We start from the raw sequence: 15243 nt of genomic DNA, 5'->3' as shown, positions 1-15243 counted from the left end.
ATCCTTGTTCTTGGCCTTCCTCTCATTCACTTCCAATCTCATTCCAAGGTAAGTAGCTCCCTAAATACATAGCCACTGCTTTGAATTCTATTTCTCTTAAATTTCCTCCAATTATAGACTAGTTTTTAGACATCAGTATACATTTGAATACATCAAACTGACAGCTAAAATGTATATTCAGATGTGTTTATACATTACATCATACATAAACCACCTCAATTGTTTTTAATACTTCTGTTTTCTAATTTGCTCTGTATTGCCTTCCAAACTATTACCCAAGAAAGCATTCACTCCAGTCTGGAAAAGTGTAAATGTAAGTGATCCATAAAGACTTACTGAGTAAATTTATTGCAAACCAAAATGTGTTCATCCACAAATGTTGGAAATTTGTTCACAATATTTTTCAAAATTGACAATTAACACACTAATTATATCAGAAAAGCCTTACAAAATCAAAATGAATAAGTGCAATAAGCATGAAACGCAAATCTGATGTCTTTATATTTATGACAACTATTATATTGCTGCATCATTATTCATAATAGTATTATTATATACTTGACTCAGAATTATTCTAGTTACAAATGCTAAAAAAATGGTTTGAATCAGGACAATGTTACAGATCTCTGAAATAAAATGCTTGAACATTTTTAGGTAGTCTATGCTGACTACCTGAATTAAGTTCACATGAACTAATTTGTAATAAGATCTGAGTTTAAAAAGTGATGTCTATCCAAACATGGTGGTTCCAAGTCAGCCCAGGCAGAAAAGGCCCATGATATTTTGTCTCCAAGATAACCAACAGAGTAACAAAAATGGATGTATGGCTCAAGTGATAGAGTGACAGCTATCTCATCAAGCAAGTGCAAGGAATGTAAGGCCAGAAGTTCAAACAACACAAAAACAGCAAGTGATTCCTTATACACTACATATTAACTCATTCAAAGAAGTGATCTTGGATCATCTTTAAACCTAAGTGATTTATTCTTGACATGAAAGTCAACAAAGTGAACTAAGTCATATAGTTTACATAATGTGACTGATTACCCTTTCAAACCACCAAAATTAATATCCCAGATATTACACATTGGCTCTACAAAATCAACGCTAGATTTGAATGTGAAGATTCCTGTCCTAGAAAAGTTTTGATTATTGTACAATAAAATGAAATATTACGTTAAAATTCTCTTGAACTAGCTGAGTGCAGATGGTCCATGCCTGTAAAATAAGTCTTATATTCAATTAACTTACAAAAATTTGAAAGTAAAGGTTTGACTCAAGTAATAGAGCATCATATGTAAATGGAAATAGCTGACCAAGAGCGTGAAGCCCTTAGTTCAAGCCTTAGTATAAGCACACACACGTGCATGCACACACACACACACACACACACACACACACACATATTCGCATCTACAAAAAGTATGATCCATCTACTCCACTCTTCACCCACCACCTCCTTTACTACACAAGAACACTCACAAGAAACAGAAAATCCCTATCATTGCACATAGTTTGTGGTTTTACTTCATGAGTTAAGACTTATAATAAAGATCCTTCAACCAAAAGAAAATTGACAACAGGAATGGAATGTACTCATATTAAAATACATTTATCACGTTTGCTACTGTAAGCCATAAGAATGCACCAGTGTTCCATGCTTATCATTTGGGAGTTTTTACTTAAGTCATTACTTGTAAAAGTTAGATGTGCTATATAGATATGACTCAAACGGTAAAACACCTGCCTCATGACTCCAGTCCTACAAAAGTAAATGCTCAAGAAGTCAGGTATTCCTCTGAATCTCTTGCAAGTTGAATTATGTATGGATATAAACACAATGGATCTATTTGATGTACAAATTGTAAATATTCATTTCTAATAATCTCCAAGGCAATAATTATGTTGCTGATACATGGAATTGCCTAGGGGAAAGATTTAGAATAAAACACACAAAAAAGAAAGAGAGAGCCATGCATTGGTGGCTCAGCCTGTAATCCTAGCTATCAGGTGGCTGAGTTCTAAGGACTGTGGTTCAATGCCAGGCTGGACAGACAGACCACGAGACTCTGACCTCCAATTAATGAGCAAAAAAGCCAGAAGTGGAAGTGTGGTTCAAGTGATTGAGCACCAGCCATGAGCAAAAAAGCCAAATAAAAACTCTTGAGTCCCTGAGCTTAAGCCTAAAAACAGCACCAAAAAAATAACCAACCTCATCTCATTTGATAAGCATTTTAACTGGGTTACTCAAGATATATTCATGGGGAACACTGAAATTCATCATCCAAGACCACATGCATTTGGTATAAAATTATAGTTATTGTTTCATGAAAACTGGAGGCACTGACATTGTCCTGACAGTATTTCTTCTGAGCACATTCCTCAAGGCCCGCTTTACATCTTTGTTCCTCAGACTATAGATCAACGGATTAAGCACCGGACTCACAAAAGTGTAGAAGACAGCTATGATTTTTGATTCCTCAACATTCTTATCGGTTGGTGGCCTGACATACATGCAAAAGAGTGTCCCGTAAAATAAGGTCACAGCCATCATGTGAGAACCACAGGTGGAGAAAGCCTTGCGCCTTCCCTCTGCTGATTTGATGCGGAGGATGGCAGCGATAATGAAGGCGTAGGACACAAGGATGATGGTGAGGGAAGTAGAGAGGTTGAAGCTAGCTGATATGAGCATGGCGTGTTCTTTGACATAAGTGTCAGAGCAGGAGAGCTTAATGAGAGGAGGGTCAGCACAGTAGAAGTGGTTGATCACATTGGACCTACAGAAGGTCAGGCGGAAGGTCAGGATGGCCTGGAAGAGGCCATCTGAGAAGCCATAGACATAAGGAAAACTGGCCAGGCCCAGGCAAACTTGCCTTGACATTTTCACACTGTAGCGTAGAGGGTTGCATATGGCCACATAGCGGTCATAGGCCATGGCTGCCAGCATATATAATTCTGTGAGAAGAAGTGCGATGAAAATGTAACACTGGATAAAGCAGCCCACAAAGGAAATGGTCTTCTTGGCTGATAAGAAATTAGCCAACATCTGTGGGGTGGCATTGGATGTGTAGCACAAGTCCACAAAGGCCAAGTTCATGAGGAAGAAGTACATAGGTGTGTGAAGGCGAGAGTCTAGTTTGATTAATGTTATCATGCCCAGGTTGCCTAAGAGAGTGAAAAGGTAGACCACCAGAAACAGCACAAAGAGGACAGGCTGGAGTTCTGGGCGGTCTGTGAGCCCTAGCAAGATGAATTCTGTTACCATAGTGCCATTTGTGATGTCCATGTCCTGAGACTCAGGGTCTGCCCTAGAAGCTAGGAAAATCAAGCAGAGGTAAGGATACAAATAAGTTACCTTTGCAGTCAGCTTTGACTTGAGAATTTACTGGACTCTTGTTTTCTATTTTTATTAAACCATTGCATTATCTTTATATTAAATCACTATTCTGTGATTCCAATAGCTACAGTCACATATATAAGCCCACAAGTAAAACTGAGCTACATTTCTATTATGCTTATGTCCCTGATTTCTATTTTTGCCTTCCAAACTACTTATCCTTCAAGGCTCTGTGAATCATTCTGAAACACTACTCTCACTTTTTAGACTTATTTAATCTCCATGATCTTTGCTTTAAGTATATTCAATGTGACACATTTATTATTAAAACATTACATCTCAGAAATGCTTCTACCATTCACACCTGCTATAGTAGTTTTTTAAGGAAACTAGACCAAAGGTCAGTTGAAAATTAGTTTATGATTGGCAGCACATAATTATGGAATGAGTTTTCTAAAACAAAGAACATACATGGTAGCATAAAAGAATGAATAATCAGCAATAGTTAACTTGGATCTGGATGAGGCACTACATTTGAAAAAAAAGTGGCTGTAATATCTGTCCTCTCTGTGTCTTACCTGATTGTGGACATCATGTTAATTAAATAAACATAAAGCAAGTCTTGTGTGCTGCTCAACATAGTGTGTGACTAGGCAGTGAAAATACAGAGAATGAACATCCCTGCCCTTTTGCCTTCTTTCCAGTGGGTAATAACTGATAGAAAATGTAAGTAAACAAATATTTCCATTATCAAATATGAAGTTCAAGAAAGAGTTTACATGATGGCTGATTGTTTTCCTTTAGTGAGGAAGTGAAGGAAGAAGGCAAGAAGCATTAAGTGAAGATGCAAATTTACCAAATGAATCATCTTAGGAAGTGTTAGTGGTTTTCTGATCCCAAACATCATGAAGCCAACTGGAAAAAAATTCTAGCTGAGAATTTTACTCCCATGATAGACAGAATTTGTACTTGAGTATAATTTGTTTCATGCAACTTAAAGAATCTTCCCCCATGGTATTTTTAATCATCTTGACTTTGTGTCCTAAGTCTAATCCACACAAAAATTAAAGTAGTTCAGACAGGTAGAATGAAAAGGGCAAAATAAGATTATGATACCAGCACAAAGAAAGAAAACCACAATTCAGGCTGCAGAAGATGAGGGACCCTGAGCCCAGAGCCTCTGGGCTTGCTAGGTCTTACCAGGTGAACCTTCTCATAACAAAGGGAAAAATCACACATGGGGTAGTTAGTTGTAAAACAGAAGAAAGACTGAAAAAATTAGGTCCAACACTGGGACCAAATACATAATATACAGTCTAGTACAAAAGAGAAATAGAAGAGGACCTTGTTCAAATTTCAAGTGTGGGCAAGTAGAGTATGAAATCAAGTCTGTTTTTTTTTTTCTGAGTGGAGTCCTTTTCTACTGTATAGATTGTTTATCCATAAGGAACGCAAGCTGTCAGAGCTGACAGTGAGGATAAGGACAAAGGAGTGAGCATTTGAGTCGCTGGCTCACTTAGAAATTGGAGGAAATTAGTTGGGCACCCTTGGCTCATACCTACAATATTGGATACTCAGGAAGCTGAGATCTGAGGATGGGAGCTGGAAGCTAGCCCAAGTAGGAAAGTCCACAACAAGAAAAAGACTGAAAGTAAAGCTGTGGCTCAAGTGCTAGAGCCTTAGTCTTGAGCAAATCAAGGATAATGCCCAGGCACACTGTGTTCCAGCCCCTTCATATACACATATGTATGTGAATGTGTGTGTGTGTGTGTGTGTGTGTGTGTGTGTGTGTGTGTGTGTGTGTGTGTGTGTGTGTGTGTACATGAACACTTCCAAAAGAAGTGCTTCAGTATGTATAATGATGGCCTACAGGGTAAACAATTTCTAAGAGCTAGTTATAAAGATAAATTCTGTAGGCTGTTTCATTTTGAATGAATAAGAAAAGTCTCAGAAAAACAGAAGAGCAAAGAAAAGCAATTAATACGATTTTTTTTAGTGTTGAAATTTTTACTTTCTTCATTGATTAGTTTCTTTCTATGAATTCCTTTTGGGTACATTTCAAGTAATTCGCTATGTCAAAAAATATGAGTAAGACATGGAAATAAGAGTTGTTTTCTGTTTTCTTTTTATTTTGTGGCTGTTTGCATTTCCTTTTCTTTTTGTTCTGTTTGTTCATTTATCTGTCTTTGGGAGGGTCAGGGGAGGGGTACAGCCCTGAAGGGACAAATCACCAGCAGCACTGGTGATTACTGGACACTACGTGGAAAATGAACCACACAACATGTGGGTGGGGATAGGAGGGAAAAACTGGGAAAGATTGAAGAAAGGGAGGATATGATCCAAAAATATGTACTCCTTACCTGACTTATGTAACTGTCACCCCTTTGTGCATCACCTGTATCATAACAATTAAATTTTTTTAAAAAAGAGAAAAATATGAGTAAAAAGAAACAACAAACACTTAAGTTTAAGTATCTTGAAAAAAAGTCTATGAAATCAGAGAAAGTGAAGGATTACAAACAACTTACTCAATTTATCTAATGTTCAAATTGGGAAAATATTGTTTCATAGTCTTTGTACTTGAAATTGGTTGAAAAATAAAACAACAATGTGGTGGGAAAAAAGAGAAAATTCCAACAAAATTATATCCTTATATTAGAAGTGAAAACCTATGTTTCAAATCTTACCCTTAACATATAAGACGCTCATATATCCTGTGGATTGACTCTATGAATGTTTCTATTATAATAAGCCAATCCTGTATCTGAACATAGCCTCACATTTTCCTATTTATCTTGCCCAGTGAAATTTCTGAAAAGTATCAATTAAGAAGATCAAAGCAAATGTAAATAAGCCAAAAAAATCAAACTTCAAACTCTGGTACTAAAAGCAGCAAAGGATGCATATGTACATTTTTTTTAAGAAATTAGGTGCATCATATTAAATTTATTCTAAAGACTTATAATTGGAAATACATTTTTCCCAATGTGTGTTTTTGAAAGTAGAGAAAAGCAATGTGCTTGAAATGAACAGTAGAAGCACCATGAGTAGTTTTTTCCTACCAACAAATGTTCAAGGTAACTTAAAATCTGAATCAAATGAGAGAGTGAAGGTTGTTAATAGAAATACAAATGGTGTTCTCTGTGTCTGGCTACTTCATTATAAATAAGCCCTGACAAAAGGTTTGCCTTTTTTAGAGCTAAAAATCAACATCCATGTTCTCCATTAATTTAAATTGGTCACAAAAGCTTTTTTAAGTTAAAACTAAAATTAAACAATAAACTTTTGATTGATAAAGATGGTACATACATGCAATGATGCCAGAATGACTACTTGACTCAAGTAGGGACATAAAACAAAAGGACTTACTTCCAGCTCCAACATTCAACTGTTTTCTGAGCCTTAAATTATACAAGTTTCTTCTTACCTTTGAAAACTGTAAAATGTAGTCCCATTTATCCTAGCATGAGAGAGGTGGGGACCCTCTTAATGTAATTCTCAAAGGGACTGAGGAGTGGCAGCACTGAGTTTCATACTGGGAATCACCTTTCTACCTTCCTTGGTTTTAATTGGAATACCCTGGGACCAGGAAGTTAACAGGTTGCTTCAGTTATGTTTTCTGTCATTTCAAATATATCTGTGCCTGTCCCAAGAGCTCTGAGAAGACACACAGAGATTTATCCTTCTGTACTGTGGTTTTTAAAAAATTAATGTGAGATCTGCATCTTAACGTTAAAAGTATAATCTGTTCACTTGAGGAACATATTTTATAATAGATTTCTGAACACTAATTGTTTTGCACAATTGGAATTTACACACATTGGAGAGGCACCCATATCTCTCCTTTTCCAAGCTCCTGCTTTCTACTCTGATTCTGAGTTAAACTGTTAAAAATAACTCTTATAAACATAACCATGTAATATTTGTCCTTTCATGACTGACTGTTTCAAAATATACTCTGAGTTCAATCACAATCACATAGAATGGAATCATTTATTGTTTCATTTTTGAATTTTATTGTAAAGGTAATATACAGAGAGGTTACAGTTACTTAAGTTGGGTAGTCAGTACATTTCTTTTTTAACAGTGTCACCTTTTTCCTTGCTTTCTCCAGGATTTTTTCTTCCTCTCCTTCTTCCCCCCAAATTGTAAAGTTCCTTTTCAACATAATGCCTACTAAGTATTACTGCTGCATTAGTTCACCCTTGGTCCCACCATTTTTGTACTCACCCTTAGCCTCCTATAAACAGATAAATTTAGACACAAGACAAAATGTAAACCCTCTGTACACTGACTTTACAATATTTTTTAATGTACAGAAGTCAAAAACAGTGACAAGGCAGGGAAAACACAAAAAAACAAAATAATAAAAATCTCTTGTTTCCATTTCTTGGAGCTCATTTCAATAAATGTCACTTTATCATATGCACGTAGCTATTGAGCCCTTGTGATCCTCTCCTAAGTATAGTCTCCTTTGGTCTCACTGTGTGAATATTTAGAGTTCTGTTTAATTTATCATATCCATTTTTTTGGTCTTCTACATATGGATTTATAGGTGCATTCTAATTACTACAAATGAAGGAAAAGATGCAATCTGATGAACTACTGATATCTGGAATAGTAATTTAAGAATATAATGGAGAGCCAAAAATATTTTATGGAATACTGTAATGATGTGAGTTATCAAATATTCTGGAGTCCACCTTTCAACTTCATAATTCTTCCTGAAATATGATTTTATTCATTTACACTGATTATGGCTCTCACTCCAATTAATTGATTTGTTTACCTCAAACTGTTTCATCAGTATAATTTATGGAATGGAGACACTATGATTTGTGCTTGTAGAAGAGCCAACATTTCCTTCACATTTCTTGCAGTTTGGAGTAGGAGCCAGACAACTAATACATGGTGATACAAAACAGTAAATACCTATTTGATCTGTAACTCCTAACCAAATGTATTCATAATTGATGATGGTGTCTAAAATGAATGAGTCAATATGAATAAGGAAGTATGTAAAATCATAATCTAAAATCAGACAAAGGATAAGGTTTATTATAAGAGAGACACGATTAAACACAGTCAAGTAAAAGTGATACCTTGGGAAGAATTGTGCAATGCCCGTGCAGTTATACACATTTGTGCATTACTGGTCTATAACACCAAATTCCATCTGCTTACAAAGAACTGACAATGAAAATAAGGATGGAAGAAAGGTGTTATATGTATAGGGATATATGTTTTTTAACCAACCAAAAGCTAATCTGACCAAGAGAAAGTTGAAATTTCTATCAAACATCTGCTGTACAAAACTTTTGTCAGGCTAGAATTATCATTTACAAAAAAGATCTTAGAGAAATCACTTCAAATATATCCAAATATTTCTTTCCTATATAATTTTTATTGTGAAAATACTGTACAGAGGAGTTACAATTACATGGGCAAGGTAATGAGTACATTTCTTATCAAGCATTGTAGCCTCCTCCTTTGTTTCCCCTTCCCATCCCTTCCCATCTCCCCCCCCCACGCCCCTATGCCCTCACCCCCAGCCAAAGTTGTAAAGTTCATTTTTTGACATAATGTCTTGTCATCTCATTGTTGCAATGGGTCCACCTGTATCCCTAGTTAAACAATTTGTTTTTTCCCTTCCCCTCCACAAATTATACCAACATCAACTATAGTAAAAGCAAGAGTTATACTGTGGGGGAGGGACATACAAAGCAACAAAGAAATCATCTTATAAATATGTTAGAAACAATTGCAAGAAAGGAAAAACATTTGAATCCTTATCTTGGGGCTCATTTCGCCTAAAAGGTATTTTAAAAAGATAGAAAACCTTACTAAATATGGTCAAACATTTTTATCATAGTTTGGAAATTATTTAATCCTACAATAATCAAGTGAGTCAACATTGTTAGAGCATTTGGTAATTTTGTATTTCATCACTTGTGCTTAGCTGAATTCTATAAATGGAATCTTTATTAATAATATTTTAAACAACTTGGCTCTAGACAAAACATTGATTGTCTGTGCCCTTTAAAACTTCAGATCCGATACAATAAATTCTAGGTAGTAGAAACACAGTAGGAGGTCAGAATGACAGATAAAATAATAGAGAAGTGGGTTATAAATTGGTCATGTTTCATAGCTGGTCACATAAGAAGAGCACTGTATATACCTTTGACAAAGTCTACCTTACCTAACAAGAATTACTTTCTGATAAATTTCCTCATTGCATTTTTAACATCTTTGTTCCTCAAGCTGTAGATGAAAGGGTTTAACATTGGACTCACAAAGATATAAAACACAGCTACAATTTTCCCTTGTTCTACAGATGTTTCTGAAGGGGGTCTCAGGTGCATGCAAAACAGAGTGCCAAAAAAGATGGTGACCGCTGTCAGATGAGACCCACAGGTAGAGAAGGCCTTGCGCCTCCCCTCCGCGGAGCGCATACGCAGAATGGCGGTGAAGATGAAAATGTAGGAGATGAGGATGATGGTGAGTGAGCAGATAAGGTTGGAACCCGCCACCACAAACATGGCAGTCTTCTTGACATAGGTATCAGAGCAAGCAAGGATCATGAGGGGAGGGTCTGCACAATAGAAATGATTGATCTCATTGGGTCCACAGAAAGTCAGGCGAAGCATCAGGATGGTTTGTACTAGACCATTTGCAAAGCCATAAATATAAGGAGCAGCAACAAGAGAGAGGCAGACACAGCTGGACATTTTGCTAGCATATAGCAAGGGCTTGCAGATGGCCATGTAGCGATCATAAGCCATCACTGCAAGCATATAATAGTCTGTGATGATCAGAGCGATGAAAAAGTTGAACTGTATAATGCAGCCAATGAAGGAAATGGTTTTTCTCTTGGACAAGAAATTAACCAGCATCTGGGGTGTGACAGTGGTAGCATAGCAGAGATCGACAAAGGAGAGATGACTGAGGAAGAAGTACATTGGGGTGTGAAGCTTTGAGTCACTTCTGATTAAGCAAATCATGGTCACATTGCCAATTATTGTGATGAGGTAGATGAGCAAGAACACCACAAATAGGACTGGCTGCAATTCCACTCGATCTGTCAGTCCCAGAAAAATGAACTCAGTTACTACTGTGTGGTTTTTCTTTAACATTATGTTGGCTTGTCTTCCAATGACACCTAAAGAAAAAGAAATGAAATTCATATGGCTTTGTCCTTCATCCATTACCTTGGTCTGAGATTCTCTTCTCCTCTTTCAAACTTGTCAATATATCTGGCATACATAATTTGTACAGAAACATTAGGTTAAGATTTTAAACAGGTAAATTAATATGAAGTTTTCTATACATGTATATATATATGTATATGTATATAGAATATATCACCTATCTACCATCTATTTATCTTTCTATCATCTATGACTTTCTATCTCTCATCTATCATTTATCATCTTTTTCTCACTCTAAAGTAATTCATAATATGCAATTTTGATTAGATAAGCTTCACATCATTTGAAGCTTTTTTACAAATCTTTAGTTCATCTTTTGCCTTCTCTTTGAAAATGTTAATATAAGCATTAATTTTATTCATAATTTTAATCTTTTTTTAGTACAGTTTGGATGTGTTTAGCAAAGTATCATCATTGAAACTAACCTATTTTTTCCACTGTGGAATGGACTTGGGAAAGTCAGAACCAATACGGTGCCTCCCCTTGGGAAATTAGGATATCTTTCCCAGCCACTGTGAACCCAGGATAATTTTCAAGCTGTTCCTTCACTGTGAGTTTGTGTCCCCTACTCTTGTCCATGTCAGAGTGTCTTCAAAACCTATTTCAGATTTTCAAAACCAGGTCAGGACCTCATTTATTTGTATAATTTTGTCCAATTTTACAAATAATTGGTTTGGGGAAAATGAAAGTAAATTTTAGCTATTTCTGAATATAGTTTGTGTATACTAATATATCTGCTTATAACATGGGTATATTTATATGCAAATGATATAAATGATATAGATATGCGAATGTACATAGACATATATATATATACATACAGTAATACTGGTGTGATTAAATGTTCATGAGCTGCATTGCTTATGAAAAACAATACATCAAATGAAAGACATCTTAGAATCAAATCCTCTGCTCGATTTATTTTCAATGTTTCTATTTCTTTCTAAGGTTTTTAATATTAAAAATAATAATAAGATGAATTAAATTTAACTGAAGTTCCTTAAAAAATAAAATATACCTTCTTTGAGATTTGGGTGAAATAATACTGATAACAGTTTTATACTTTCTATAACTGAGACTATGCTAGGGGTGCTTGGATCAGAACACTGTAGTGTATTCCTGCAATCCCAGCTCCTCAGGAGTCAGAATCAGGAGGATTACAAACCTAATTCAAGCTTGGGCTAAATAAAGGAGACTAAGTATCACAAACAAAACACATAACAAAAGGGCTTAACACAAGGCTCAAGTTGTTACAGGCTTACCTATCCTGCAGGAGATTCTAAAGTCATTAGCCAACACCACAACCAGGGGGAAAAAAGATGCAAGGAAGCACATCACCCAACATTTGTTAAAAAAAAAAAAAAAAGATGATCATGGAAACTAGAATGGAAATTTGACATTATTTTTTGTTAACATATATACTGTTAAGGTTATGTCATACAAACCCTTCTTAATGACCATGAGATCAGTGACAGCACAGATCGCTTAGAAATCTACATTATAAAAATCATCAGCCAAGAGTTCTTGTCTATTGGGTTTGCCCATTTTGCCCATGAAGACTTTGGACATATTGCCTAAGATAAAAATACAAATAGTCTCAACTAAGTGCTGGTGGCTCACACCTGTGAGCCTTATTACTCAGGAGGCTGAGATCTGAGGATCACAGTTCAAACCAGCTCAATTAATCACAGAAAAAGCTGGAAGTGGTGCTTTAACTCAACTGGTAGAGTGCTGGACTTTAGCAAAAAGAAGCTCTGTGACACTGCCCAAGCCCAAAATGTATGCTCCAGAACCAACAAAGAAAGAAATAGAGAGTCTCCAAACTTAATGAAATTGGTATATATATTTCTTTTTCACACTCGCAAGATATATCTGAATTTCCTCTTAATACTACCAAACAAGAAACTAACTCTTGGTGCTCCAATGCCTGTGTACTAAGGATTTAGTGGAATACTCACCAAGATTTAAAACAACTAACATTTCCATTAACTTTTCACAGTATTTTCACAATAAAAAAAAACAAAATAAATAAAATAAATAAAATTAGGATCAATGAAAAATAAGCAAAAGGAATGAAGTGATACAACCACTGAGCACACAGATAGATATGTTTTACAGATGTATTATATCAGTGGTTTTTCTTTTACAAAAAATCCACCACATACCGAGCTGAGACCAGAAAGTGCCACAGAGAATCATCTTGGAGGTATGTAAGTGGTTGTCAGGGCATCACAATTTGTCTCATGCATTAAATTTGGCCGACAGTAGCAGTCCTTCCATGGAAGGGACTTAATTGAGGCATGCAGAACACACTTACAAGTCACAACCAGTGCTGTTATGGAGAGAGACACGGGTCTAGGAAAGAATAAGAGTCCACAGAAACAGGAGCTTCTGAGGAAAAAGGACTGTGCCCAATCTGTGGTTACAGATGCATAGATATTGGAAATGTGTTTGGAAGCAATCAATAACATTGATTGAAATAATAATGCTCTCTTCAGTCTAGTTCAGTCTAGTTCCCTTTCCTTTTATGTAAGCACTAGTCTATTGCACATTCTCTCATGAGAATTGTACTCTGAGGAGAGTAATAGCATTTCCATAGACAGTTTCTAATTAATCTAATTAGAATTCAGATCAATTACAATATCGATTACTAGATCTCAAAATGCAAGAAGATGATATTTTCATCCTACCTGAGACAGAAGAGCAATTTCAAAATGATAGCACTGACATGAAGAACCTGAAGAGTTTATAACAGAATTATCTCATAGGAAATAAAACCTCCCAGGCTCAATTATATCTACCAGGAAGTAATTTAGATTATGAGGAACAGCTATATTCTTACCCGGAAATCTCAAAGTTTATTGAGACTGTGAGTTTTGCTCACTCTCTGTTGTTGTCAGGGACTCAAATCTCCCAAGAATGATAAAGCAGTGGGAACTATTAGTTAATTTAGTTGGTGCTAAATGTCTTATTCATTTTGACTTTTGGTGGCATTTCAAACCTATTGATTGTAGAGGAAAAAAGGATTGGAATCTCTAAAATTGTGGCAGTCAGTTAACTTATTTGAGCTAGCCAGTTTGTGATGAAACTAAATTATAGCCACTGGAACACTGAAGGGGACCACTGTATAATTTTCCTTTGGCATCCTAACTCAACTGGGAGCTACGCACATCCGTTGTTATACTGACTAGCAGTATTGCATTTAATTCTGAATTTGACCCTGTTGCTCAGACATTCTTTTACAGTCCATTCCTCAGGACTGCTGTCACCTTGTTATAGTGGACCAATGGAGCTATTACTTTTCTTTCACACATGTTCTGTAACCAGTCCATTAGATACTTTCATTTACTTTACCTGGAGAATATCTGTAACTGCAAATCAGCTACCCGCTACCTACATAGTTTCTGTTTTACCTACTACCAGAGCAATATTATCACTCAATTAGAATACTGAAATTGTATTTCAAACTCATGTTTCTATCTCTAGAATCAGCTACATTTTTCCATTGTGTATAAAAGCATCACTTCACCATTTGTAATCATAACTTGGTCTTTTTGCTTTATGCACATGCACATATCCATACACATATGAAAAAGCAACATTACCTATATTATGGAAATATACTTTTCATAAATAGAATCATGTTTGATAGGTTATATGTGTATTTACACATGAATATGTGTGTATATGTGTGTGTTTGTGTGGAAGATGCTTTATTAAGGTTATGATCATTCTCTTCAGATTTCATCTCTGCAAACACTCAAGAAGTCTAAAATATAAAATGTTGGAATGTACAATTAAAATCAATGTTTTCTATTCAAGTAATTGAAATGAATCATGTAAGCCTAATCAAGCAACTTAGAAACTAAAGAAAGAAAAATCATTTCATCTTTCTGAGGTTGGATAGAGCACAGCTAGCACTCCTGTTAAAATACAATTCTACTTATTGCTGCTAGAAAGTGACTCTCATTTTCTCATTCACTTATGCATTCATCCAATAAATGTTGATTTATTCACTTCACTTTATAAAATTAACACTATCACTGGTGCAAGTGGAATAGTCAACAAAACCAATACCCTTAGTTCCTTCATGAAGTATTGAAATCAGAGTTGGAGAAAGACAATTACTTCTGGGCCATAAGCTTTGATGAAGATGAGCATGATCAGCCATCCAATCTCTATCCTAATTTCCTAAGTGAAACTCTTTCCTTGCTTAAAGTTTTCTTTCTACTCCATATGCATTCTTCTTCCTGTAACGCCTTTCTGATAAGAAAAAAGATCTTGCCTCTGGGCCTTCATATTTACTGTGTTTGTTTACAGACATTCATGGAATATTGGTCCTATACACACTTTGCTCATATGCACGTCCCAAAAGAGCTCCACTCTTGGATCACCACATCCTCTCTATTATATGCTTTACTTTTCTTCAAATGTTATGGAAAACTGTGGGTAGCACACACATCTTCTGTTTAGGAACTGGCTCTACTTGGGTAGGAATCAAAGGATGATCAGAGCAAAAATAGATGATGAGCGTTCATCACTTGAGTTTGCTAAATCACGGACAAGGAAGGAATCATGTAGTTGTGTTGCCAACCAAGAGGAGTAGCTACAGGACTAAATACACATTTTATTTATTTTTTATTTATTTTATTTTTATTTTTTGTGAACATAATGTACAGAGGGATTACAATTACA

General features: G+C 35.6%; 2 protein-coding genes across 2 annotated transcripts; both read right to left on the bottom strand.

Annotated features, from left to right (window-relative positions):
- Nucleotides 1-2317: 2317 nt before the first annotated feature.
- Nucleotides 2318-3286, bottom strand: LOC138834145 (olfactory receptor 5M11-like). Its single transcript, XM_070032903.1, has one exon. It carries the CDS (start codon nucleotides 3284-3286, stop codon nucleotides 2318-2320), a length of 969 nt encoding a protein of 322 aa, XP_069889004.1.
- Nucleotides 3287-9549: 6263 nt separating this feature from the next.
- On the bottom strand, nucleotides 9550-10473 carry LOC138833581 (olfactory receptor 5M5-like). The gene has a single exon (XM_070031861.1). The coding sequence runs from the start codon at nucleotides 10471-10473 to the stop codon at nucleotides 9550-9552; it is 924 nt and encodes a 307-aa protein (XP_069887962.1).
- Between the last annotated feature and the right edge of the window lie 4770 nt (nucleotides 10474-15243).

The sequence above is a fragment of the Dipodomys merriami genome, unplaced genomic scaffold, assembly GCF_024711535.1.
Source record: "Dipodomys merriami isolate MVZ:Mamm:240054 unplaced genomic scaffold, mDipMer1.0.p SCAF_21, whole genome shotgun sequence".
Taxonomy (NCBI): domain Eukaryota; kingdom Metazoa; phylum Chordata; class Mammalia; order Rodentia; family Heteromyidae; genus Dipodomys; species Dipodomys merriami.
Note: the sequence above shows the minus strand (reverse complement) of the source record. Positions and strands in the feature narration are given on the sequence as shown.